Below are 25,459 nucleotides of genomic sequence, written 5' to 3' on the forward strand. Positions count from 1 at the left end.
TACCGACTCGAGTGAGATCTCAACAGGTATACCACCAGTAGATCACAGTCGTTTTAAAATTAAGCACTTAACGTTGGAAATTTAGCGTTGTGTTAAAATGTGAATGCGTGTAGAGTAGAAGTGTGCAGTATTTCTTTTTTCTATTGGTACTTACAGAAGTAAACCGCCAATGATGTTGACTCTTGTATCAAATCGAGTAGCTCTTGGCCTTCGAGAGCCTCGATCACGTCTCCGGCTGGATTTTTTTGGGTCAGCAACCAACTCAACAGTTGCTGCTCGTCGTATAGGTCACCTTCAAATTAAAGTACCTTAAAGTACGCTAAATAAAAAAGACAGTATTAGGGCAGAGGCAGGGCAGTATTAGGACCGACTTTTTGACGTTCAACAACTATGTACTTTCATTTATGTTACATACATAGTATAAACTGTGAGCTCGTACTATTCAATGAACGAACGGTTGCTTAAGGCCGCCGCTCCATCTGTGAACATGAGGTGATCATTACCGGCGTATATAACAGGATCCTTGGAGCCCAGCTTGAAGAACAGGACGGCCGGCAGCGCGAACACGCCGTGCTCTTTGGCCATTTGTCTGTCGTCGATCTTCACAAAGTTGATTCCTGCAGCGTCAGCGTCGTCGTCGATATGCTCTATCTCGGCCAGCACTCTAGGGCATTGCTTGCAGTCATTACTGTCTAAAACATGTGGTATGTGCAATACAGGCTCATGTTTATTTGCTTTTAAGATTTAAAAGTTTTTTGGAACGAAGTTCCTGATGGGACGATGCAAAGGGGTACCCTAACCGGGAAAAAACGTCCGTAACATAAGATTTTTAATATTTATGTATAGTTTTAGTATGATGGCTGTTTAGTGGTGATGACGGTTATTATTATTATTCATATAAATAGCTGTTTCTTTTTATATTATCATTATATATGTGGGAATATTTAGGTGTAACCATTGGCCACACCGACCTGACAGATGACAGATGGTGCATGAAGTATAAGTGACAGATTGATTAAGACGAAATAAGAAAAGACGTATATTTTTGTGAACTGATGATTAAATAAAATTTAACAAATTCGCTAATTTCATTGTGCACCGCGATCCCACAAAACTTTGGGGGCTCGTCCGGGATCGAAATAGACATCAAGATCGGTGATCAGTGTACAAAAGTTGCGAACAAAGACTACGCACACGGGAAAAAGTGAGGGTATTTTCACATTTCAAATTTCACGTGAAGACGTTTACAAAGAATTCTATTGATAGTAAAATGCCTCGGAAGGGTGCTAAAGAAGACGAAGAATGCTTTGCTGAACCTGCTCCACAAATTTCCTTCTGCGAATTAGAAAAATCTATGACTGCATTTTCTGGTGACGATGCATACGGCGTGGATACCTTTATAAAGGATTTTGAAGATATCGCTAATCTCATGCAATGGACGGGCATTGAAAAACTGATCTACGCAAAAAGGCTTTTGAAGGGGACAGCAAAACTGTTCCTGAGATCTTTGACTGGTACGACTACATGGGAACTCTTGAAAACGGGATTAAAAGAGGAATTTGGACTACATCTGAACAGCGCAGCCATTCACAAGACCATATCAAATAGGAAGATGAAACCAGGTGAAACCTACCGACAATATTTTTTGCAACTCAAAGAACTAGCAGTACTCGGAAATATTGAAGATGACGCCCTAATGGAATACATCATTGATGGCATCCCTGACAATGAAATGAATAAAACTATACTATATGGAGCTTCCAACATCAAAGAATTTAGGAAAAAACTTGATTTATATGCTGAAATAAAGAAGAAATGTCGAACGTCAAACAAAGCTTATAATCAATCAACAACATCCAAGCCTACAACATCTGGATGGAAGAAACCATTACCTAAGAAGAGATGTTTCAACTGCGGAGACCTAGATCATGAATCTTCAGGCTGCTCTAAAGGAATAAAGTGCTTCCGTTGTAATGACTTTGGTCATAAGTCAACTGACTGTCCCAAAAATATAAAGAAGACTCTAGAAATAAAATGTAACAAGGAGAATGATAGCCAAGCACCCTACAAAGAAGTTTTGATCAATAATGTTATGGTAAAATCACTTATTGACACTGGCAGTGATGTGAACCTAATGAATGAATCTACATTTACTCAAATACAAGGCGACACTTGTAACTACCACCCTGATTTAGTACAAAGCCTGACAGGCATTGGTGACTGTGAGGTACATACAAGAGGCTCATGTACTCCAAGAATTGAGATTGATGGTTGCCAATGTGAAGCAACGTTCTATATCATCGAAGATGACAAAATACCAGTTGATGTAATAATAGGGAACCCAATATTACAGGACATAGAACTCAGTTTTAAGTCTGGTGTTATTTCTGCTAAAAGAATTTTACAACTCACAATGTTAGAGGATCAGGCTGAGGAACCAATGATTATAGGAAATTTCAAATATAAAGATCAGATTGAGAAAATACTGACAGAATATGACCCTGGAAAATGTTCTAAAGAATCCAAAGTTGAATTAAAGTTATTACTTACTGATGAAACCCCAGTGTACCAGAATCCACGACGCCTATCCCCTTTAGAACTAGAAATTGTAGATAAACAAATTAAGGAATGGCTAAAGGATGGTATAATTAAACCAAGTAATTCAGACTTTGCAAGTCCAATAGTACTGGCAAAAAAGAAGAATAAAGGATATCGACTGTGTGTCGACTATCGAAAACTAAACAAAAAGATAATTAAAGAGAGATTTCCTCTTCCACTCATAGAAGACCAGATAGACAGGTTGAAAGACGCTACAATGTTTACAACATTGGACCTGAAAAATGGATTTTTTCATGTTAATGTTTGCAAGGAGAGCCAGAAGTATACATCGTTTGTGACTCCTCGTGCCCAATTCGAATTTCAAAAAATGCCTTTTGGTCTCTCCGTTGGACCCTCTGTGTTCCAGAGATTTGTTAATGATGTGTTTCAGGACCTGATCTTGGATGGTGTGGTGTTGACCTATTTAGATGATTTGATCCTGCCATTTAAACTTCCTAAAGAAGGTATTGAGAAGTTACAAAAAGTTTTATACAGAGCTGAAGAATATGGACTAACTTTCAACTGGAGTAAATGTCAATTTATGCAGAAGAAAATTAACTATTTGGGTTATATCATTGAGGATGGTAAAATCAGTCCATCAAAAGAGAAAGTGACTGCTGTTGCTCGTTTTCCAACCCCACACAATATTAAGACTTTACAATCATTTCTTGGACTTACAGGATATTTCAGAAAATTTATCAAAAATTATTCTCTTATAGCAAGACCGTTAACCAACCTTTTGAAAAATGGTGTTATTTTCAATTACGACGAAGAATGTGAGAAGGCAGTTGAGACCCTCAGAACTATTCTGTGTCAATCACCAGTTTTGCAGATCTACAATCAAGACTTAGAAACCGAACTCCACACTGATGCAAGTGCTGACGGCTATGGAGCTGTATTATTACAAAGAAACCTGAAAGATAATAAGATGCATCCAGTTTACTACATGAGTAGGAAGACTTCACCTGCAGAAAAGAAGTATCATAGTTACTATTTAGAAGTTTTAGCTGTTGTTGAAGCTATCAAGAAATTCAGAGTTTACCTGCTTGGAATCCATTTCAAAGTCATCACTGACTGCTCTGCTCTGACAACAACTCTAAAGAAAAAAGACTTACCTCCAAGAGTAGCACGCTGGGCTCTGTTGCTTGAAGAATATAATTACACTATTGAACATAGACCTGGAATAAGAATGAAGCATGCTGACGCTCTCAGTAGACAACCTGTAGAAAACATCTTTATACTTACCGACACAACCGCCCGCCTCCGTAGAGCACAAGATGATGACCTAAAAATAAAACTGATTAAAAAGGTCTTAGAAAAAGAACATTATGATGACTTTATGATTGAAGCTGGAATATTATGGAAAATAAAAGATGGAAAAAAATTAATGGTGGTACCTAAGAAAATACAAAATGAAATTATTAGAAAAAATCATGACAAGGGACATTTTGGATTAATTAAAACAGAAGAGTTGATTTCCAGAAACTATTACTTTGAAAACATGAAAGATAAGATCAAATCAGTATTAGAAAACTGCATAGAGTGTATTTTAATTTCACATAAAAAGGGAAAATCCGAAGGTTTTCTGCATGCCATAGACAAAGGAGACATACCACTATCTACTTACCATATTGACCATTTGGGACCGTTGACATCAACAAATAAGAATTACAAGTATATACTCACAGTTGTAGATGGGTTCACAAAATTTACATGGATTTACCCAACAAAGACTTTGTCCACTGATGAAGTTATTGACAAACTGAAGATTCAACAACAGACTTTTGGTTCACCACAGAGGATTATTAGTGACAGAAGTACCTCCTTTACATCCAACACTTTTAAAGAATTTTGTGAAACTGAAGGAATCTTACATCACATTATTACTACTGGCCAACCTAGAGGTAATGGTCAGGTTGAGAGAGTCCATCAGATAATAATTGATGCTCTAAGTAAATTATCAGCAGATGATCCCACCAAGTGGTACAAACACATCAGTAATATCCAGAGATGCTTAAATGGTTCATTTCAAAGGAGCATTAAGATGTCACCCTTTGAATTACTGACAGGAGTCAAAATTAATAATAAAAATGAAGCTATCTACAATTTAATTAAGGAAGAGAATCTTAAATTTTTCTGTGATGAAAGAGAAGACTTGAGGAAGAAAGCAAGGGAGAACATACAAAAAATTCAAGATGAGAATAGAAGAAATTTTAACCGAAGACGAAGGAAACCCAGAGAATATGAAGTAGGAAATCTTGTTGCTATCAAGAGGACACAATTTGTGCAAGGCTACAAACTGCATCCAAGATACTTAGGACCTTATGAAGTCGTGAAAAAGAAGAGGAACGACCGTTATGATCTCCAGAGGATTGGTCAAGGTGAAGGACCCCATCACACCAGTAGCTCCGCGGATATGATGAAACCTTGGGTCGCTGATGTTGTCGAGTATGAGTCATCTGGGGCAGACGACTGAGCAGGACGGCCGTGTGGGAATATTTAGGTGTAACCATTGGCCACACCGACCTGACAGATGACAGATGGTGCATGAAGTATAAGTGACAGATTGATTAAGACGAAATAAGAAAAGACGTATATTTTTGTGAACTGATGATTAAATAAAATTTAACAAATTCGCTAATTTCATTGTGCACCGCGATCCCACATATATTTTATAAAAATCACTGTGAATAAAATAAGTTGATAACTTTGTAAAGTAGTTTTTATTTTTATTTTTATCAATAAAACAATCATAATAAAAAATGTATTCCCGAATAATTATTTTCTTTATACCTCGAATAGAACTTCAACTTAATTCCTATTCCTAATAAAAGTACTCACGTTGAAATATGGACTCCGATGACCAATTTTCACGAGGTAGATCGGAAATTACATCTACGCAATTAAAAAATAAAAAATAAAAAATGTTGCACACTCACAAAAGAACACAGCAACGTAATCCGACGTTTGTCTTATCTTCTGAAACATTTTCCTATTAACTTTCTCGATGTGATCAGTCAGCTCCATGTTTTCTGGATTCGTCAGCCAGTCCAATATCTCTTCTTCGTCGTCAATGTCGCCATCGTAATTAATGTATTTAGTTTTTCTGAAATAGGTAATGCCCGGCGGATTGCGGAAGCCGTATTTCTTGGCCATCAATTTGTCGCTGCATTTTGCGATTTTGATACCGTACTGAGCCGCTTCGTCGTCTATCAGCTCCACGTGCCTCAGAACTCTTGGGCTTTCTGGGTCGTCTTCTTTATCTAAGTTGATTTGAAGAGAACGTTACAATTTACCATTTAGTATTTACGTAACAGCAGTATAGGTAACGCTGTCTACTTATTTTACAGGGAGGAATTCAATCGCTCCTGATATAAATTTATGCACTAAAAATATTCGTTAGCTAAGCTCAGTTGCTCATAATGAATTATGTTAAATGGAAGCAGATGACGTTAGATTGCTTCGTACAAGATCGTAGTAACGCAAACCGCGAATTCAGATAATTTACCTACAGTGCATGAGAGAAAACTTAGTAAAAATAGCAACTAATTTTTTTATTACGCTTTTAAGTCAAAGTTCACCAGCGCTAGCTTTGTTTTCAGTGTCGGTTGTCTTACACCCGATACAACAAGGATTGGGATTATTTTAAAATGTCAGATCAAACCGAAGATATTTTCGTAGTGAATTCTTTAGCACCGTTGTGATTTGAAACGTGACGAAACGAAAAAAAAGTGTAAAAGGAGAAACATATAAATAAGTACATAATATATAGGATTTAGCTAACCACAGAACGAAATAGCACTGCACTGAGTTCTACCGCGCGTGCATTTTTCACATATTACTTTTGTCTTTAGATAACTATGTAATGTGGCTATCCACGCAATGGATCAAATAAAATCAGTTATAAACACACAAGAATACACCAAACCGAGAATTTTGGTGATTTTTGAACACAGCATAATCAAACGGCGGTTATATTGACTACTGCATGATGATATTGACAGAACTGTCGTGATCGGACATTGCCCAAGAGCAAACTTATATTGAAATCACTTACAAAATATAACGGCTAAAAACTCTTTCGTTTCGATATATTTGAACAATTCATCTCTGTCTATTTCTTCAATGCTTTCATCTTCTTTTTGTTTCACCATCCAGTCGAGTACCTCAGATTCGTCCAAAAGATCTCCTAAAAAGTTTTCATAATTATCTTCAGCTGAAAGTTTTACTATTCAATCACATTCATAAGAAACCACATCCATTGGAAATGAAGAGACTCACCGATCCAAATCCGACAAAATTCATGCGCGGGTATAACTAGTACGCCATCAGCATGCTGACATCATTCGTCTCGGAATTCATTAATGACAATTTTTATAGAAAAATGCATTTATTTAACAAAAAAAAGTTACAGCGCCGACTCAAAAATACAACGAAACATATATATATAATTTATAAACATCCATGCGGATTACCGATCACACATCGCAACTTACACATCGAGACGACAGTCTCACGGCGCCGGCACTGCCCCGGTCTGACGCTGCACACGGTCACTAAGCCACGATCCAGTTACCGTTCTCGCCGAACCCGTCGATTACGACGAAGGGTTCGGCGAGTAAACTAACCCATAGTCAACACAGTCCACTAAGTTTCTCGCCGGATCTTCTCAGTGTATCGCGTTTCCGATCCGGCGGTAGATTCTGCGAAGCATTGCTCTTGCTAGGGCCACTGTTAGCGACGCCTCCTGGTTTTGAGCCCCGAGAGCTCACCTACACGTTAAGGTTACGCCGACATAGCCTCTCAAGGCTATCAGCTTAGGAAGGAAAAAAAACAAACGAGTCTAAAGCAACACGATAACATGGAAACGAACCGCTTTTGTGATCGTGTGCAGCATTTAAAAATTATAATTAATTATAAAAAATAAAAATGGTAATTAATTGTTACTCAAGTAATTCATAATAATTCTGAAATACGGCTCTGAGCTTTTCCAAAATTCTTAATCTATTTTGCCTGAAATTAAACCGTTTTCTCTTTGAAGACTCCATTTAAACGTTAAGATAATAATTACAATAATGAAATTCAATGAAGACTAGAAAACTATATGAACATGAAATCCTTACAACAATCATAAGTCTTTCAAGATGACATGGCAAAATACAAGATAAAATGCCCACAGGTTTGGGTTTTGCATCATTCGATATTAAAATTCTAAATATTGGAATCAATTTACAATCAATTAACGATTTGTACAGCAGATCCTAAAATCACTATTCCAATATTGAGCCTTCACTCGATCAAATGTTATTGGTATTTAAGACGATTTTTCGACAAATTTAATTCGGAGTGCATCTACACAATTTAGCCGGCAGAAGCCATTGTTGAAACAGTCCCTCTGCAGTGTAACGACAACCCTGCTGGGTGCTCGCAGGGGTTCAAGGGACACGAGGTTATTCGAGAAGCTAGTTATGTTATTACAACAACAATTTTTCGATGCAAAGTTAGAATGAACTAATTTCTATAGAGCGGTGAAAAGGTTGAGAGGGGACACAGACTGGGATTAAGATAACATTCGTGTCCACTTGATGCCTCGCGTGCACAGCCCATTCTTCCACTGACGTAGACTGTAGCTCTAGTATGGATGTTGTAAGAGAGGTCGCAGTAAGCGTGACTATTGTCGATTTTAAGTTCAGTGAAGTAACACAATCCTGATGTCATTTTGATTTTAAAGGCAATTTTTCCTTATCTCTAGCATCTTGGGTTTCATCGAACTCAATTACAACATCCATGGTAGCTCTGTCTCTACCACCACCAAATATTGTCCTCTTCCACTACACCTTTTTTCCCTTTAGAAGGTTTGTCGGGCTTGGCGAGTGCCTTATTTTTCCCTTTAGACGGCTTTTCTTTTTCCTTTTCCTGCTGTTTGGGTTTTCCCTTTTCTTGTTTCTCCAGTTTCTTGGGTGGCACCTTGGTCGGCGTGGCCTTGGCTACTTTAGTCGGGCTCTGAACTTTAGTGGGACAGCACTGGTATGGTTCGTAAGTCATTTTTGGGACGGCCGGTTTCGCCCCCAATCCAATGTAGAAACAGCGATCGCCTGCAGTCAATAAAATCTTTGTTTACAACCCGTATTTACACGACAAATATATAAGTTATCTGATAGTTAATACTGTGCATATTTTGGGATTATAATTTGCGCGCTATTACTGAAGCGCCATTAAGTCTAAATAGTTTGTTAGTAAGTACAAGAATTGAAAACATTTAAACTCGGTAAGCGCGAATGACTGCAGGCGATAGCTAGAGTGAAGTGTGGGTTCCATGCGGACAACATATCGACCATGCAGATGTGACGGCGGGGCATCTCCGTGCGGGGCACATCTCTCGGGGCCAGTGCTACTCGGTATATTCGTTACCTGTGAACATTCGTTTTATGCGAGCAAAGAAACTGTCATCATCACTGTCGTCATATTCCTCATCATCTTCATCATCATCATCATCATCGTCGTCCTCGAAGAAACTATAATAAAAGCTATTAGTTTTCTTCTCAGTTTCCTTTACATGCGCAGTTTGAAGTTCAATCTTATCACTGTGGTCCCCGTTGTCTTCATCACCATTAGCTTTGCTCTGTTTTCGAGAGGCAGTTCTCAGTGCTTTATCGGTTCCGGAAGGCGCACTCCTGTCAGCGGCCAAGTGTTGGTGACGCTCGCGCCTGACATGTTGCGAAGCGTGGGCGGTATCGTGCTCGCTCGTGCGCCGATGCCCCGAAGGTCTATCATCATCATCTGCATTGGTCTTCGATTGAATACTAGCTTTATTTTTACGTCTGTTGCTATCTTCACCTGCAGGCATTAGTAACTGTCATGCAAAATGACACAGCTCAAACATCCAGCACTTAAGGCATAAATAACAGTTTGTTTATTACTATCGTAAAGTCAATAGAGTCAAATGATGTCATGCACGTATTTTATTGCTAAATTAAATAATTATTTTACTATGCGGATGTGGGTTCTTACTTTTTTGATCTACAAGCCACTGGAGAACCTTATTTTCGTTCTTTAAGTCACCTATAAATAGAACATGGTGTTATTAAAACATGTAAACACATATCGGTCAGTTTAGCTTGGCAGGTGAGCAAACCAAACTTAATTGTTGATCAAACCATTAACAATATTAATACACTGTTAACGGTTTGCCAAATCTGAGCTGATAATTTGAGTAAAATTTGAAACATTCGACGCGTGGCCAGTCTCCGCCGAAAGGTTCATCTCAGGGTCAGAGGTGGACCAGGAAACTGAACCGTTCGACTCCCTGTCGGTGAAATCCTTACCGTCGTACATAATCGGAACACCAGTTTCGTAATAAACCAAAGCCGGGAAACTGAATATTCCTATATCGGTAGCTAGCTTAGAATCCTTTGACTTTACGAATTGGATGCCGTGCTTGTCAGTGTCGTCATCAATAGTCTCCAGCTCCACCAGGATGTCGTCGCACGTGTCACAATCTTCACTGTCTGTAAGTGAGAAATACAACTTACTAATTGGTTACTTTGTTAACTTAAAGATCTAAGGTTCATTTTCTTATTAGCTCGCCAAAGAAAGAAGGATAAAAATCAATCAAAACCAAAAGGATGTTCACGATTTTGACTGGTGGTAGGACCTCTTGTGAGTCCGCGCGGGTAGGTACCACCGCCCCGCCTATTTCTGCCGTGAAGCAGTAATGCGTTTCTGTTTGAAGGGTGGGTTAGCCGTTGTGACAATACTGAGACCTTAGAACTATATCTCAAGGTGTGTGGCGCATTTACGTTATAGATGTCTATGGGCTCCAGTAACCACTTAACACCAGTTGGGCTGTGAGCTCGTCCACACATCTAAGCAATAAAAAAAAAAAAACGATTTCTTATCTTAGAACTACAAGATTTTACAAATCTTTAAATTTTTGGCAAAGTTTTGGTGTGCGTGTATGTACATACAGTTTTGATGTGCACATCTAAAGCGGTGGGTCAAACCGAATGTTGGCGGCGACGTATCGCTATAGATTAGTTAGTTTAAATGTTTGATAAATAAAAACTTTTCCTTGAAAAAAAAATCTTAATATTTTAATTTTCTCTCTGTCGCGTTTATTTACTGTCTTAACTATCGTTTTATAGATATTACCTGTACAAAATATTTGTTGCTGCTCACAATAATTAATTTAAAAGGTACACAAGCAAATAAGAACTTACAGAAGAAAACGGCCAAATGTTCAACATCATTGATTAGGTTCTTAAGAGTCTTCCTGTCGACGTTTTCAATGATATCCGGTTGTGAATCGTGCAGATCTAAAACCCACTTTAAGATAGCTTCTTCGTGCATCAAGTCTCCTTCGTAGATGGTCCTGAACTTGTGCCTGTAGAAAGCCAAGGCTGGTAATTCTGGGAGGTCGTATTCCTTGTCGATGCCGTTGTCTGATGTCTTGACAAAGTCGATGTCTTTTTCTTCACACTCGTCGTCAATGTTTTCCAATTCGCTTAGAATCTTTTGAGACTTCTTGTCACCTTCTTTGTCTGTAAAGAAGCAATGATGTTCATTTAATTCAAATATATTTGGTTTATCAAGAGCTCTTTTTACTGAAGTTTTTTTTTGGGACGCAAGGGTTGCTGTCCCTCCAAAAGCCCTTCGAGGTACAGCGGAACAGAGCTTATTGAGTAGAAGAGCATAATTACTGTGCAAATTAAATAATTGAGATTGCGGTACCAAGCCATGCTGGCTCAGAACACGCTCTACTAATAGCGTGCAATGTAAGAATTGGACTGAGAATTTGGGAAGGATTAAAATCGGATAAAATACGTGCGAGCATATAGATTACGAACAAACAAATACATATATTTTGTGGATGAGATCTCATAAATTGAAATGAGAAACTTACAGAAGAATACAACGACGTGATCGTTCTCTTCTAGAATCTTTTCAAGCATTTTAGAATTGACCTCTTCAATTTTGCCAGGAATTTCCAATGTGTTCTCGTCAGTTAACCACGCCAATACTTCATCTTCGTCTTCGATGTCACCTGTTTCATAAAAAGAAATTAAGAAAAATAAACGTTAATAGACAAGTTTTACTAGGCTCTGTTATGTGTACATTTTGCATGAATCACTTACCATTTATTTTTAAGTAACTGTATTTTAATCTTTTGGTTTTGTAGTGTGTCTTATAGAAGTAAATGGGATAGCTCAATTTACACATTAAATTAAAGCCCATTGGATTTTTGTCTATTCATAAAACTTATAAATTCGTAGTTGCTTCATTTTTATTCAGTTTCTTTAGTGTGAACTATTTAAATAGGTAATTAACCTTATAGTCTGAAATTGACTTCGCCATAGATGTGAACAAAACAAAATATCGAAGAAGTTAGAAGGTTAAAAGTTTGCTTTCCATAATTTAGTTCCGTTGTGGGTTTTAAGGATTTTAATAATACATATGTGTAGTGTACATGGCAATCCCGAGAGCTTATAGACATAGAAACGGTTCACCTTTGTAGACTAACGGATCCTTGTTCCTGAAGAACACGAGGGTCGGGAACGTCTTGATGCCGTACTTCTTGGCTAAGCTGGTGTCCTCGGTGGTCACGAAGATAATGCCGGTCTCATCAAGCTCGTCGTCGATATTCTCCAGTTCATCCAAGATGTTGTCGCATTCCTCGCCTTCCTCGCAGTTACCGCCTTAAATAAATAAATAAAACATTAACTATTTACTTATCTAGAATTGAATCTTCTTCATTTTTTTAGTAGGGTCCACGTTAGGCAGACCTAAACCAAATAAAGGACTGATATCCGGAAAAAAGACACTTGTTGGCTGACACTTGTGACTAACAGGACGAAATGTCACAAATTTAATTTTAGTCACATATTTTTTAAACTACATTGATATTTATTTATTATAAAAAAAAAAGAACACAATATTCCTAACCTAAAAGTACATGTTATTATCCGCAACATGCTTCGTCACACACGTCACATTTTTTTAAATGAAACATTTAACTCATACCTTAAGTATTTGCGTTAATATTTGTCATACATTAGAACCATTTACGATTGAAAAAGATGGATACGACGGATCTTCAACGTTAGGTTGAAGTCGAGAGCTCGACTGTTTTAAATCAAACCTATTATTAAGCCTATGCCCTTTTTAATTTGTTGAATAGATGGGTGTTCTTAGAGTTTTAATGTGGCTGGCAAATCACGCGCTCACCGAATTGCGTGGATAGATGCTACGTATGAGAATAACTATAATAACCAAACAACTCACTGAAATACACGACAACATATTCGTGCTCTTCAATAAGATCGACTAATATCTCATCGGTGACTTCCTCGATGGTCGCGCTGTTCTTCTGTTCGATCAGCCATTCCAGCACTTCGTCTTCGTTCATGAGGTCGCCTTCGTATATCGCCGGGATATGCTCCTCGAAGTAGACCAGCGTGGGCAGATGATCTATGCCGTATTCTTTGGCTTCTGCATCGTTGTCCATACGCACAATAACGATGCCTTCTTTCTCTAATTCATCGTCGATGTTCTCAAGTTCATTGAGGATCCTGATGTCTTGCTTGTCGTCTTTGTCATCTGTAAAATTATTTACCAAATGAAATATTTAATTGCAATATTTTTTATTAATAAATATTAGGTTAAATATTCGTTATAAAATGTAACTATGTTTTTTTATTAATTTGAAGATAATGTTATAAATAACGACTTACAGAAAATAACCGCCAAATAAGGAGTTGTTTCGATGAGTTTGTCCATCATTTCGTCCGTGACTTCAGGGATTTCACTGTGCCGTTTCTGATGCAGCAACCATCCAAGAAGCTCTTCTTCCTTCATCAAATCACCTTCATAAATATGTGGGATACCCTTTTCAAAGAACACCATGGTAGGGATGGTTTCAATGCCATACTCTTTGGCCTCTTTGTCGTCATCTATTTTCACGAAGGCGATGTCATTTTGATCGCATTCATCATCAATGTTCTCCAACTCAACCAGGACCTTTTGGCTTTTCTTTTGGTCCTTGTCGTCTGAAATTAATTAGAAGAACTGTATTTCATTTATATGTCAGTTCTTGATAAAACAGACACGTTTAAATATAGAGTTAGCGATCTAATAATGGAACCGTGAGGTAATAAAAACCTGGCATCGTTTCAAGCGCGACAATGTTAGAATTGTGGAATGAAGAAAAATGCTTACAGAACAAGACGGCCACGTACGGCATCTTCTCAATGATGAGGTCCAGCATCTCGTCGGTGATGTCTTCGATTTCGTCACTCTCGGCTTGATGTTGCAACCATTCTAATACTTTTTCCTCTTCTTCAAGGTTTCCTTCGTAGTACGTGGGTATTCCCTTTTCAAAGTACAAAAGCGTCGGTATCTTTTCGATGCCGTATTCTTTGGCTTCCTCGTCGTTGTCAATTTTCACAAACGCAATGCCGAGCTGATCGCATTCGTCATCGATATTTTCCAATTCGTTGAGCACTTTCTGTGACCTACGATCGTTGTTGTCATCTGTTGAATTACAAAGATAATTTTCATTTAATTGTGTTTCACGAGTTTAAGAATACGGATAAACTATCCGCATCTGTAGGACTAGTACATCTACTTTTTTTCCTACTTATTCTTCTCCTAATTCCAATTTGAAATAGTGTTAGTTATTTCTGCATGAAACAGTTATGCCGGTTCAAAGTTTGGTCGTGATTCTAAGTAAAAAAAGACTTAAAACTTCCACATGGGTTATAGGTACCACATAAAATCAAGTAGCTGTAAGTACATTTGCTATTAAATAAGAATACTATACTGACAAAACAACACGGCGACAGTTTTCCCGTCCTTGATGAGCCGGTCCAGCATTTCATCGGTGACATCTTCAATTTCATCCTTCTCTAGTTGGTCTACAAGCCACTCTAAGATTTCTTCTTCGTTTTCAAGGTCTCCTGCAAATTATAATTAATATAATGGTTATTACATTTGAATTTGATGAAACTCTTGCGTCTTTGCGACTTGTGGCAATGTTAACCAGAAAAGCGTGCCCTCTGGCTTACTACAATATCAATGAAAATTCGACCTAATGTCCCAAAGTGACTGGTGAATTCTGAAGCAATTTAGTCTCTAAAGAGGTATGGTATCAACCTAGTGAAAGTGAGTTCTAGTGAAAACTCAGTGGAAAACTTTTTCTCACCGTCATAAACATTTGGTATTTGCTTCTCGAAGTAGACTATGGAGGGTAGGTCATCAATGCCGAAAGCTCGCGCCGCCTTCTGGTCGTCGATCTTGACGAACTGGATCCCGTGACGGTCGCAGTCATCGTCTATCTTCTCCAACTCATTCAGAACAGTCATTGATTCTTCGTCGCCGTGGTCGTCTAGAAATATTACAGAAATCTCCAAATCAAATCAAAATTATAAAGCTTCTAAAAAAGAGTAAATTATTGCAAAAAATATATAATTTCAAAATCATAAAAGAAAAGTTTCAATTCAATAGGTAAACAAACTCATCAAATAATTGTATGAATAACCTACATATTAATGATGAATAAGAAATTTGATGTTAATTAATCCAAATATTTATTGTGCAAAGTAAGCCGATGAAAGGAAAGCGTCAGATTTTACTCACAAAAGAGTACAACAAGATGATCGACGTTGATAATCAGAGTATTCAAGGTCTTGGCTGTTACGTCTTCGATGACGTCCTCCTCATCGCCGGTAGACTTGTTGGCAATCAGCCACTCCAGCACGTCCTCTTCCTTGCTCAATTCACCTGGGACCAACCCAATATACCGTATTAAGTACCGCAAGTAAACTTTACCCAAAATCCATTTCTTGAGGAATTTTAGCGGAGCCGTTGTACAAAATAGATTTTTCATTAATACTCTATTTTAAAGTCGGACTTAATGTATCTACGTCACACGAGTTCTATAATTTATTTGATACAGTATGTATCCCGGTTTAAAAAATAGCATACGCTTAAATTAAACTTCAGATGAATCCAAGGCAAGGATTAGTTCAAGTTATTTTAAGATTGTACAACAGATACAGGCTACAATCACGTGAAGCGATCAAACCAAACAGACAATACATTACATGGTTTATACGCTAATATTTCTCTAGAAGTACCAAATTTTCAATCAGTGGCAGTTGAAGCGTATCAACAGGAGTTGACGTAAACCAGTAGCAGGAGTCTGGATTCAGCTATCCGGTTTCGCAATCCAAACGTCAGAGAACGTAAAAATGACTCACAAACCTTCATAGATAATAGGTATTTGATGCCTATAGTAGACCAGTCTTGGCAGTTCTCCAAGACTGTACTCCTCGGCCAATTCCTCGTCGTGGATCTTCACGAAACCAATCCCGAGCTGGTCGGCCTCGTCGTCAATGTTCTCCAACTCTTGTAGAGCCTTCGCACATTTCTTACACTCCGGCTTGTCTGGAAATACGATTTAATCTATGAGTTTAAGCGGTGGGCTTTCTTTGGGATCATGCTCCGGCAACTCCTTGAAGCAGTGAAGTTAAGTGCATCGCCTAAACATCCACTTTTGTGTGTTAGAGAAACAGTGTGAGAGAGAACATTTGAAAATAAAAGCGTGTTTCGTGCATTTTACTAGTCACTTGTGCTGGAATAAAACGTAAAGCAGGAATCGTTTTTGATGTTATTATAGACTCGAAGTTTGCATCTATTTTAGTTCTTGGATATTTGAAATGTACTAAACATTGTTTGTGTATTCGATTTGAAGCTTGTCAGATGTTTTGAACGTTTGGCTGCTGTTATTTATAAATAGATGACCGTCGTCAAATGCCAGTTGTCAGAACACGGCCTTCCATCAGAGAATTGGGTCAAGGTCATCAAGAATAGGGATATTTTTACTGTTAATGTTGGGTTTTTAAGACTACTTTGTAGCGTTTGTTCATTAGCGGGATCTGTCAATCCATTTTGCATTCGGATAAGCGACGTTTGACAGCGTAATCACGATCGGATCGCTCGTCAATCCCGGCTTGCTGCCGAGACGGAATTAGAGCTGCGAAAATAGCTCACGCGGAGCGATAGTGCAGACGTTTTTGGTTCTAGACTATAAACCAGCCAGACATAATGTTTCCAGTCCAGACATGATGGCCTGTTGATTGGTAGAAAAACTAATCATGAAACTATGACCGTTACTAGATTGATTCATCAATCAGTATCCGCCCCCGTGGTTCAGTACTATTGATATTTAATATTAATACTTTAGAGTTATTATATGTACGTTTTGATTCTTTGGAATGACTTACGAGTGCGATCAATCAAGTGTTGTACTACTCTCTAAGCTGTATTATACTATATCTGAGCCAAGTCAACCGTAAGGAGTGTTATTATTTTGTATCTAGTTTAAAGATCGAGCTGTAGATCATAAATACTATGCGTGTATATTATTATGTATATTAAAAACATCGGATATAGCTTAGTTTGTGAGCACCTGTACTTAAATCATAAGTTTGTTCGAAATAAATATTCTTATTCGTAAACTGATCGTGGACACTCCATATTCACAAATTATTTATGCAGACGTTTTAATTCGCGTATCAAGCTAAAAGCGCGTCTCATTCGTAAATCTATTTCTAATAAGCGAGAAGAATTACAGCCACAACGACAGCTCACAGCAGGCACGCCAGCCCCAGCTCTTACTTACTGTTTGAGGGACCGCAACTTTTGTGATCCGGACCTACGCCAAAAACACAGTCAAACACACAATTTACAAACGTTTCTTCTACCCATTACCGACAATTACAATGAATCGACGAATAACGAATCAATAGATCTACATACATTAAAAACAAAATTGACATCTTACAAATTGTTAGTTGAAATAAAATGATTCGGGTTTACCACATTTTTTTCGTATCTGAATGAATGAAAACTCGTATGGACTCGAATGAAAAGCACTCCAATACTTACAGAAAAGCACTGCTACATAGTCTGTCTCCTCGATAATTTTCGACAGAATCTTTTGGTTAACCTCTTCTATCCGGTCAGGAAGGTCCATTGCTTCTAAGCTCGTCAGGAAATCCAGGACACTTTCTTCGTCCATGAGATCTCCTAAAATTAAAACGTATCTTGAAATTACTGACATAAAATAAATCTAATTTGAAACGTTAAAATGTTTTCTTGTGACCACATTCGACAGCCTCAGTATTACAAGATTTAATCCCATCCAGTTCAATATCCTTAACCGGGAACCGTACTTGGATGTTTCCGTGCAATAGTTATCAGTCACTAAGTACGTAGCCAACGTGAATATAGAACAATACCAATTTATTTTACATTTAACCTACTAACTGTTTCCTGTAACCTAGGAAAATATTTGTTCGAATGCTCTACAATTTCATTGCTGAAATGGATAAACCCAAATAAAGGCTTCGGTAGTCACTTAACATTAGTTAGGCATTGAGCTCAAGCTACCGATCATTTAAACAGTATTTTCAAAGTTATATCTTTGCAAGGGTCTCTGTTTCTAGTTTAGTCGATGTGTATCACTCAATTTACCCAAAATTGTCTTTAGATTACTGTCTTTAGATAATTGATTTAAGATAACTGCTGTCATCTGAATATAGTATGCAGTTGATTGGGTTTCGTGAGTGGCCAGGTAGAAGAATGCATCATACCGCAAACCCTTTCCAAGGGAGCAGCAGAGCTGGGAGTGGAGGTTTATACAATGTCTGGCAATGAATATTGCTGTTGACTGACTCGGTGTTGCAATACTTAACGTCCCTGACTGTTACGCCGAGGGTCGCGGGTTCGACACCCACATCAAGCAAACATTCATGTGATGAACAGGTTTGTTTGCTCTTTGTCTGGTTGTCTATTTAATCTGTATATGTATATATTTAAACGTATACTGGGTGTTCGGAGACCGCTTCCGAAAACGAAGGATAGTACTATTGACACCTTACTAACACTGCATTTTTGCAAAACACTTATAACCTATTTATTTGCTTAATCAGAACACATTTTAATCTAAGAGCTGGTATTACAGACTTTGGATCTAATTTAGGCAATAGTCTCTCACAGACTTGGATTTTTGATGTACCTAATTATGTTTTTCTTTGTAACTTTTATGATAGAAAACAATAAAAGTAAAAATGAATTAAGGAATCCGAAAAAATCTGTCTGAAATTAAAAAAAGAACATTATCGAGGGAAAACGTGTGCTAGGTTTACTCTGAACCACGACTCGTGTTCTAAAAGATAATTTGGGACTTGCAGCACGTAGAAGACACATGGTCGTTTAAGAATTTGAATGAAAATGCTATTATATCAATGTACATTTTATTTTATTGCCTTTGTAGGCAGACGAGCATACGGACCACCTGATGGTGAGTGGTTACCGTCGCCCATGGACTTCAGCAATGCCAGGGGCAGCGCCAAACCGCTGCTTACCGAAAACATAATATAACGCATACTGCAGTAATAAATGTAATAATGTCGTCTTTTCGCATTAAAAGTGTATAATTTCCAAAAATATTCGAAATTGAGTTATGCAGAATCATTTAATATCACCAGTATTTTTCTCATAAAAATACTGTCAAAAGAGCGTAGTTTAGTTTTTTTTTTGTTCACCTATATTTTGACTACTATTAACAAAATTAATAAATAATTTTATCTTACTTTGAAAGACAGATAATGTAACTACTGGTAAAAGATAAAAAATAAATGTTGCAAATATGGTTAGTATTAAAAATATCACATGTTAAACCTTTAAAACACTCTCGTGTAAAATTTGTAAGTTTTGAGATTATACAGTTTTAATGCGAGAAGACGATATGTGAAGGGTAAAAACGCTGTTTTTCCTATTATAATGAGTACCCACTTCCCTGTGAGCCGCTAAACAAGATTTTAGCGCTCGTCACCATAAAAACATATTCTGCACTGCACTCTGGATCCAATGACTACGTCATGAGCGCGGCGCTCTGCATCTGCCTCGTCATAAATCATTCGTCAATGATACGGAATCATTCTCACAGCGCGTGCGGGCTCGAAGACGCCCAGCGCTTTCAATGTATGGATAAATTTAATTGAAATTACGCGTCACACGCGCACATTATCCTTACCAACGTTGTTACATTTTGTTCTATTATTTTGGAGTGATCATAAAAAATTACTATAGAAATTTGCAGTTTTTTTTTTTTTTTTTTATGATTGAAACTTTGCTGGTGGCCCGAAGGCCTTTCCAGTTTCACCAGGACAGGTGGGCGAGCAAAGACTCAGCCAAGAGGGGTGGGATTTGCTAACAACTGCCCGAGCGCCTCCGAAGGAGACCTAACAACTCAAGAGCAATTGTTTCGCGAATGAATCTACTACCGGATCGGAATCGCAACCCGCTGAGAAGATCCGGCGAGAAACTCAGCGGGCTGATGCATGGGTTAGGTTGCACGTCGACCTCTTTGTCGAGTTCGACGAGTACGGTTACCGGGGTCCCTAAGCCTGCCCCTAGTATTAGAGCTGAAGGCATCTAATGCAAAGGTTATTGGATCTGATGGATCCGTAAGGACGTGTCTAGGGCGTCGACGGTGACTGGCTCCTGCATGATCAGGATTCGGGGAGTAGTCAGCGGCGGCAACGATAAGGCGATTATCATGACGCATAGCCTTATCGAAGTATCGTTCCGACGCTGACTTCATGTATTTCCGAATTGATTCGAGGCCCAGGTCGTCGTGTAGGTCAACGTTCCTCACGAACCACGGAGCCCCGACAGCTAACCTGCAAAAGCGGGATTGTAGGGATTGGAGGGTGTCTATGTGTGTGCGGGCCGCGTGAGCGAACACCACACTCGCGTAAGTCATGACGGGCTTTATGCAAGTTTTGTAAAGTGTCACCTTGTTCCGAAGGGACATTTTACTCCGCTTACAGATCATGGGGTAGAGTTTACCGAGAATAAACGCGGCACGGTCACGGACTGATTTTATATGCGGGCGGAATGTCATCGATGCATCCAGGGTAACGCCCAGGTACTTGACCTTCCTGGCCCAGGGTATGGGTTGTCTAAAGAGAGTAATCGGGGGTGTGAGAGTCCTCCTCCTAATCCGGGAGGAAATCCGTGTGGAGCTTCCCCTCTGAAATAGCACCGCAGTACTTTTCGCTGGGTTGATGTCTATGCGCGATTTTCGGAACCACTGTCCTAGGGCTAGGGCTGCGCTCTGAAGCTTCTTCGCGATTAGGGACTTATTTCTACTAGAATAGTAAACAGTCGTGTCGTCGGCGAATAAAGCTAAATGGGTCGGCGGCGACCGGGGAATATCGTTGACGAATAAGCTAAATAGGAGGGGTGAGAGGACAGAGCCTTGCGGGACTCCAGCTGTGAGAGGTCGTGGGGAGGAGCGGGTTCCCTCGACTCGATATCGAAAAGAGCGGTTCGACAAGAAGTCCCGTATGATGAGCACGAGACTATCCGGCACGCCCATGTTGAATAGTTTGAAAATCAAACCATTGTGCCAGACTTTGTCGAACGCTTTTGCGACGTCGAAGAAGAGAGCTCCCGTGTATAACGGTTTTGGTCGATTAAGCCCCACAAGAATGTGCTCCGTGAGGCGGTGCACCTGTTGAACGCATGAGTGATTTGTACGGAATCCAAATTGTTCATCGATGAGAAAAATTTGCAGTCTAGTTCTGATTGTGAAGCCCACGTTTGTGAAGTGGATAAATAATTAATATATATTTTTTCTGACTGATACTAAATTAATATCCAATAGACACACTATGGTGTAATTAATAATAATTTAAACACTTTTGACCAAACCATTGGTCAGATCAGATAACTGCGCTCACTGGACTCTCTGTTGCGACCGCCCTGAGAGAAGCCGAAAACCGAAGGAAATGGAAGCTGATGGTACAAAGAGCCACGAATGGCTTTCAGGGACACGTCCTTCAGCAATGAAGTATACGACTAAGAAGAAAAAGAAAGAAGTGGGTCATCCACAAGAGCATATTCCAAAATGACCGTTTGTCATCGAATGAAAACTATAATTTTCCAATCCTGCCTATTGCACTCATTTCTTCAGGTTTCAAAGGTAGTCGGAGGCTTTCACGTTATGATCTGTATTGGCTACGCTGACCACTTAACACAAAGAGGAGCGTTAGCATGTCTACCCATTTAGAGAAATAAAATATTGAATAATAATGAATATGAGAATGAATAGTCGGAGACAAGTTACTCAACTCTCTTGGCCAACCAATCTACTACTATGCGAACCAGAGACTGTCATACATACTTAATTTTTATTCTTATTTTAAACATCCAGACTAAAACCAAACACGCTCTCAGAATGATTACCCGACGTTGATCGCTAACCACCTTGTCACCACTCAAACACGACCAAATTTCTAATGCCAACGTCACATTTTTAAACATGGCCTAATCAACCCAATTTTCATTCTATTTCGGTACGGATTTAGTCCAAAGCCGTTAGATTACGTTCTGCGATCCAAATTAGTTAACAAAACATCAGTGCAACCTTGGCATTAAGACAATCTTACCTACAAATACACTCTTTGATCTATTGTTTGTAGGTAAACATAGTTTTTTAGTTTAATGGCGGATCTGGCGTTGGCTAATTTACGAAAGCTTCACAGCTGTTTGTTCGTTAGACGTAACGACTTCTCCGTGAGGTTAATGAGTACATTTTAAGTGCATTCTGTGGTCTAACTCCTTGTTTTGACCAGTGTGCTTATGAATTTTGAGTCGTCGTGGCCTAAAGGATAAGACGTCCGGTGCATTCGTGTTGAAGCGATGCACCGGTGTTCGAATCCCGCAGGCGGGTACCAATTTTTCTAATGAAATATGTACTCAACAAATGTTCACGATTGACTTCCACGGTGAAGGAATAACATCGTGTAATAAAAATCAAACCCGCAAAATTATAATTTGCGTAATTACTGGTGGTAGGACCTCTTGTGAGTCCGCGCGGATAGGTACCACCGCCCTGCTTATTTCTGCCGTGAAGCAGTAATGCGTTTCGGTTTGAAGGGTGGGGCAGCCGTTGTAACTATACTGAGACTTTAGAACTTGTATCTCAAGGTGGGTGGCGCGTCCACGTTGTAGATGTCTATGGGCTCCAGTAACCACTTAACATCAGGTAGGCTGTGAGCTCGTCCACCCATCTAAGCAATAAAAAAAAAAAAAAAAAAAAAAAAAAAAAAAAAAAAAAAAAAAAAAAAAAAAAAAAAAAAAAAAAAAAAAAAAAATTTAAAAAAAAAAAAAATGTCGAATATTTTTCACTTTTGTACCATAAAACAGGCGAGGATAGGTGAACGAGATTACGGCCCAGATATGAGGTCTAAGTCTTATATATGTGGTCTAATAGCTGTTCCAACCTTCGGAACGAACCGACTCATATAGCCAGAGCAGCGATACTCATCCGTGTCCAGTACCTACAGTATTATCAGCATTTTTTTTGAGCTGTAATCACATCTGAACCCAAGCGCTGTCAAATTTAATATCCGTGATGGTGGAACCCTCCATGCGAGGTCACCATATGCCCTACCATAAAAAAAGAGATATTTAGAAAAACAAAAACCACTGTAATATGTATCCAGAGTATCGAAGATGTGCCTTCGATTCAGAATGCTACGCGAGAGCTCAGTTTTTTTTCCCTGCCTAAGCTGATAGCCTTGACAGGCTATTTCAGCGTAACTTTAACTAGTAGGTCACGGGGCTCAAACCGAAGTGATGCTAACACTGACCCTAGCAAGAGCAGTGCTTCGCAGAATCTACCACCGGATCGAAAACGCGACCCACTGAGAAGATCCGGCGAGAAACTCAGTGGGCTGTGTCTATGGGTGTTCAGTAAGCAGTAATATAATGTACAAGCGGCCCGCTCCGGCTCAGCTCGGGTCTTTAACAAAAATTTCAACGATATTTAACGTTGTTTTATTTTTTTAAATAAAAGAACACTTATTGGGCCTAACTATAATAGTTAGACATATTATGCTGTCGCGACACTTTTTGTAAATAATAATGTGTTGTACAGAGTCATGGTACATTATTTTATTCTATCATCAATAGTTTTTTCGCAGGGCACGCGACGTAAAGAATATTTTAGGTAATTATTCTACACCTTGGGTTACATTATTGGAGTTTTAGTAAGGATCCCAAATTTTTTTTTTAAATATTCTAGCCTATGTCACTCGGAAGTAGTGTAGCTTCCGAACAGTGAAAATTTTTTTAAATCGGTTCAGCAGTTTCGGAGCCTATTCAATACAAATAAACAAACAAATCTTTCCTCTTTATAATATGAGTATAGATTTAAACAGTTTTGTGGGTCATGCACAAGGGCACGTTCTAAAATGACAAAACCTATGCGTTCGTCATCGAATGGAAACAATAATTTTCCGATCCTGCCTATTTCGGATGAGGAGCATTGCGTCAGGTAAAGTCAGGTTTGAAAAGTAATTGGGGGCTTTCGTGTTATGATTCGTATTGGCTATAGTAGATTAGTATAGATGATATTAACGTGCCTTCGTAAATGATCGGTTCCTTCTCACGGAAGTACGTGAGGGCGGGGAATTTCGTGATGCCATACTGCTTCGCGAGCCGCTTGTCGTTGATCTTGACGAAGTCCACGCCGAACGTGTCCGTGTCGTCGTCGATCTTCTCCAACTCATCCAGCACCTTGTCGCACGTCACACAGCTCCTTGCGTCTGTCGGATAACATAACATTATGATTAACACATTTTTCCTCACTAGTTTTACTCTAAACGTTTTACTGGTGGTAGGAAGACTTTTTGTAGTCGTTGTGGCCTAAAGAATAAGACGTCCAGTGCATTCGTGTGTAGCGATGCACCGGTGTTCGAATCCCGCAGGCGGGTACCAATTTTTCTAATGAAATACGTACTCAACAAATGTTCACGATTGACTTGGAAGTCAAGTGAAGGAAGTCGTTGAAGGAATAACATCGTGTAATAAAAATCAAACCCGCAAAATTAGAATTTGCGTAATCACTGGTGGTAGGACCTCTTGGGAGTCCGCACGGGTAGGTACTACCACCCCTCCCATTTCTGCCGTGAAGCAGTAATGCGTTTCGGTTTGATGGGTGGGGCAGCCGTTGTAACTATACTAAGACCTTAGAACTTATATCTCAAGGTGGGTGGCGCATTTAAGTTGTAGATGTCTATGGGCTCCAGTAACCACTTAACACCAGATGGTCTGTGAGCAACAATCTGAGCATAAAAAAAAAATTGAATTAAGGTTTCCAGTTTTTGCACGATTGGTTTGGAGCATAATATACATTTAATCTTCCAATCAAATATCTTATTCATTCATAAGTCCATAAGATAGTAGATGGTTCAGGCGTGAGAATAAATGATGCGATGTTCATAAACGAAATCATTTTCATTAAAATCATAACAAACAAACATATTTTCAACGGCTGCTCTTACTATAAACAAAACCACAATTCTTAATATTTTCACTAATGAAACTGGCCTCGATGTTACTATCACGTAATCATATTTGAAACCTTACGGCTCTTATATGACGATAGGCAAATAGGACTGGACTTGTCGCTGCCGAATGCCGTTACCCGAAGATAGAAAAAGATCATGTCTCCTGTTGGAGTCGATCAGCGAGATATCAAGAGCCTCACGGTGCGATAACGTACGTATTCTAGCTTATCGCAAAGCTTAAATTAAAGAGTAACCGGTAAGCAGTGGACCGTGTTCCGATGCTGCAGACTAGTTCTGGTGTGGCGATAACTGTGTAGGGTCATTACAGACATCGCTCGGGCGACCAGATGGGCCGCCAATCACGATGGCCAACGTTATAATTTTCACCAAAGACTCCTTTCGTCAAGCGACTATTGCGTTGACCGTGGTCATCC

General features: G+C 38.9%; 1 protein-coding gene across 3 annotated transcripts in view; it reads right to left on the minus strand.

Moving 5' to 3' along the window:
• Positions 1-25,459, minus strand: part of LOC101735409 (uncharacterized) — a 53,612-nt gene that overhangs the window by 8,794 nt on the left and 19,359 nt on the right. For all 3 annotated transcript variants that reach the window (XM_021353272.3, XM_021353271.3, XM_062669994.1), the window contains exons 2-19: positions 24,099-24,281; positions 17,545-17,685; positions 17,279-17,311; positions 15,859-16,041; positions 15,232-15,375; positions 14,798-14,980; positions 14,421-14,552; positions 13,813-14,127; positions 13,329-13,643; positions 12,880-13,194; positions 12,105-12,293; positions 11,501-11,641; positions 10,818-11,138; positions 9,924-10,106; positions 6,656-6,787; positions 5,538-5,861; positions 504-692; positions 155-292 (exon numbers count right to left, since the gene is read on the minus strand). In XM_021353272.3, the coding sequence (XP_021208947.1) occupies positions 155-292; positions 504-692; positions 5,538-5,861; positions 6,656-6,787; positions 9,924-10,106; positions 10,818-11,138; positions 11,501-11,641; positions 12,105-12,293; positions 12,880-13,194; positions 13,329-13,643; positions 13,813-14,127; positions 14,421-14,552; positions 14,798-14,980; positions 15,232-15,375; positions 15,859-16,041; positions 17,279-17,311; positions 17,545-17,685; positions 24,099-24,281 (3,561 nt within the window). The remainder of the gene's footprint in view (positions 1-154; positions 293-503; positions 693-5,537; positions 5,862-6,655; positions 6,788-9,923; positions 10,107-10,817; positions 11,139-11,500; positions 11,642-12,104; positions 12,294-12,879; positions 13,195-13,328; positions 13,644-13,812; positions 14,128-14,420; positions 14,553-14,797; positions 14,981-15,231; positions 15,376-15,858; positions 16,042-17,278; positions 17,312-17,544; positions 17,686-24,098; positions 24,282-25,459) is intronic.

This window comes from Bombyx mori, chromosome 9, assembly GCF_030269925.1.
Source record: "Bombyx mori chromosome 9, ASM3026992v2".
NCBI lineage: Eukaryota > Metazoa > Arthropoda > Insecta > Lepidoptera > Bombycidae > Bombyx > Bombyx mori.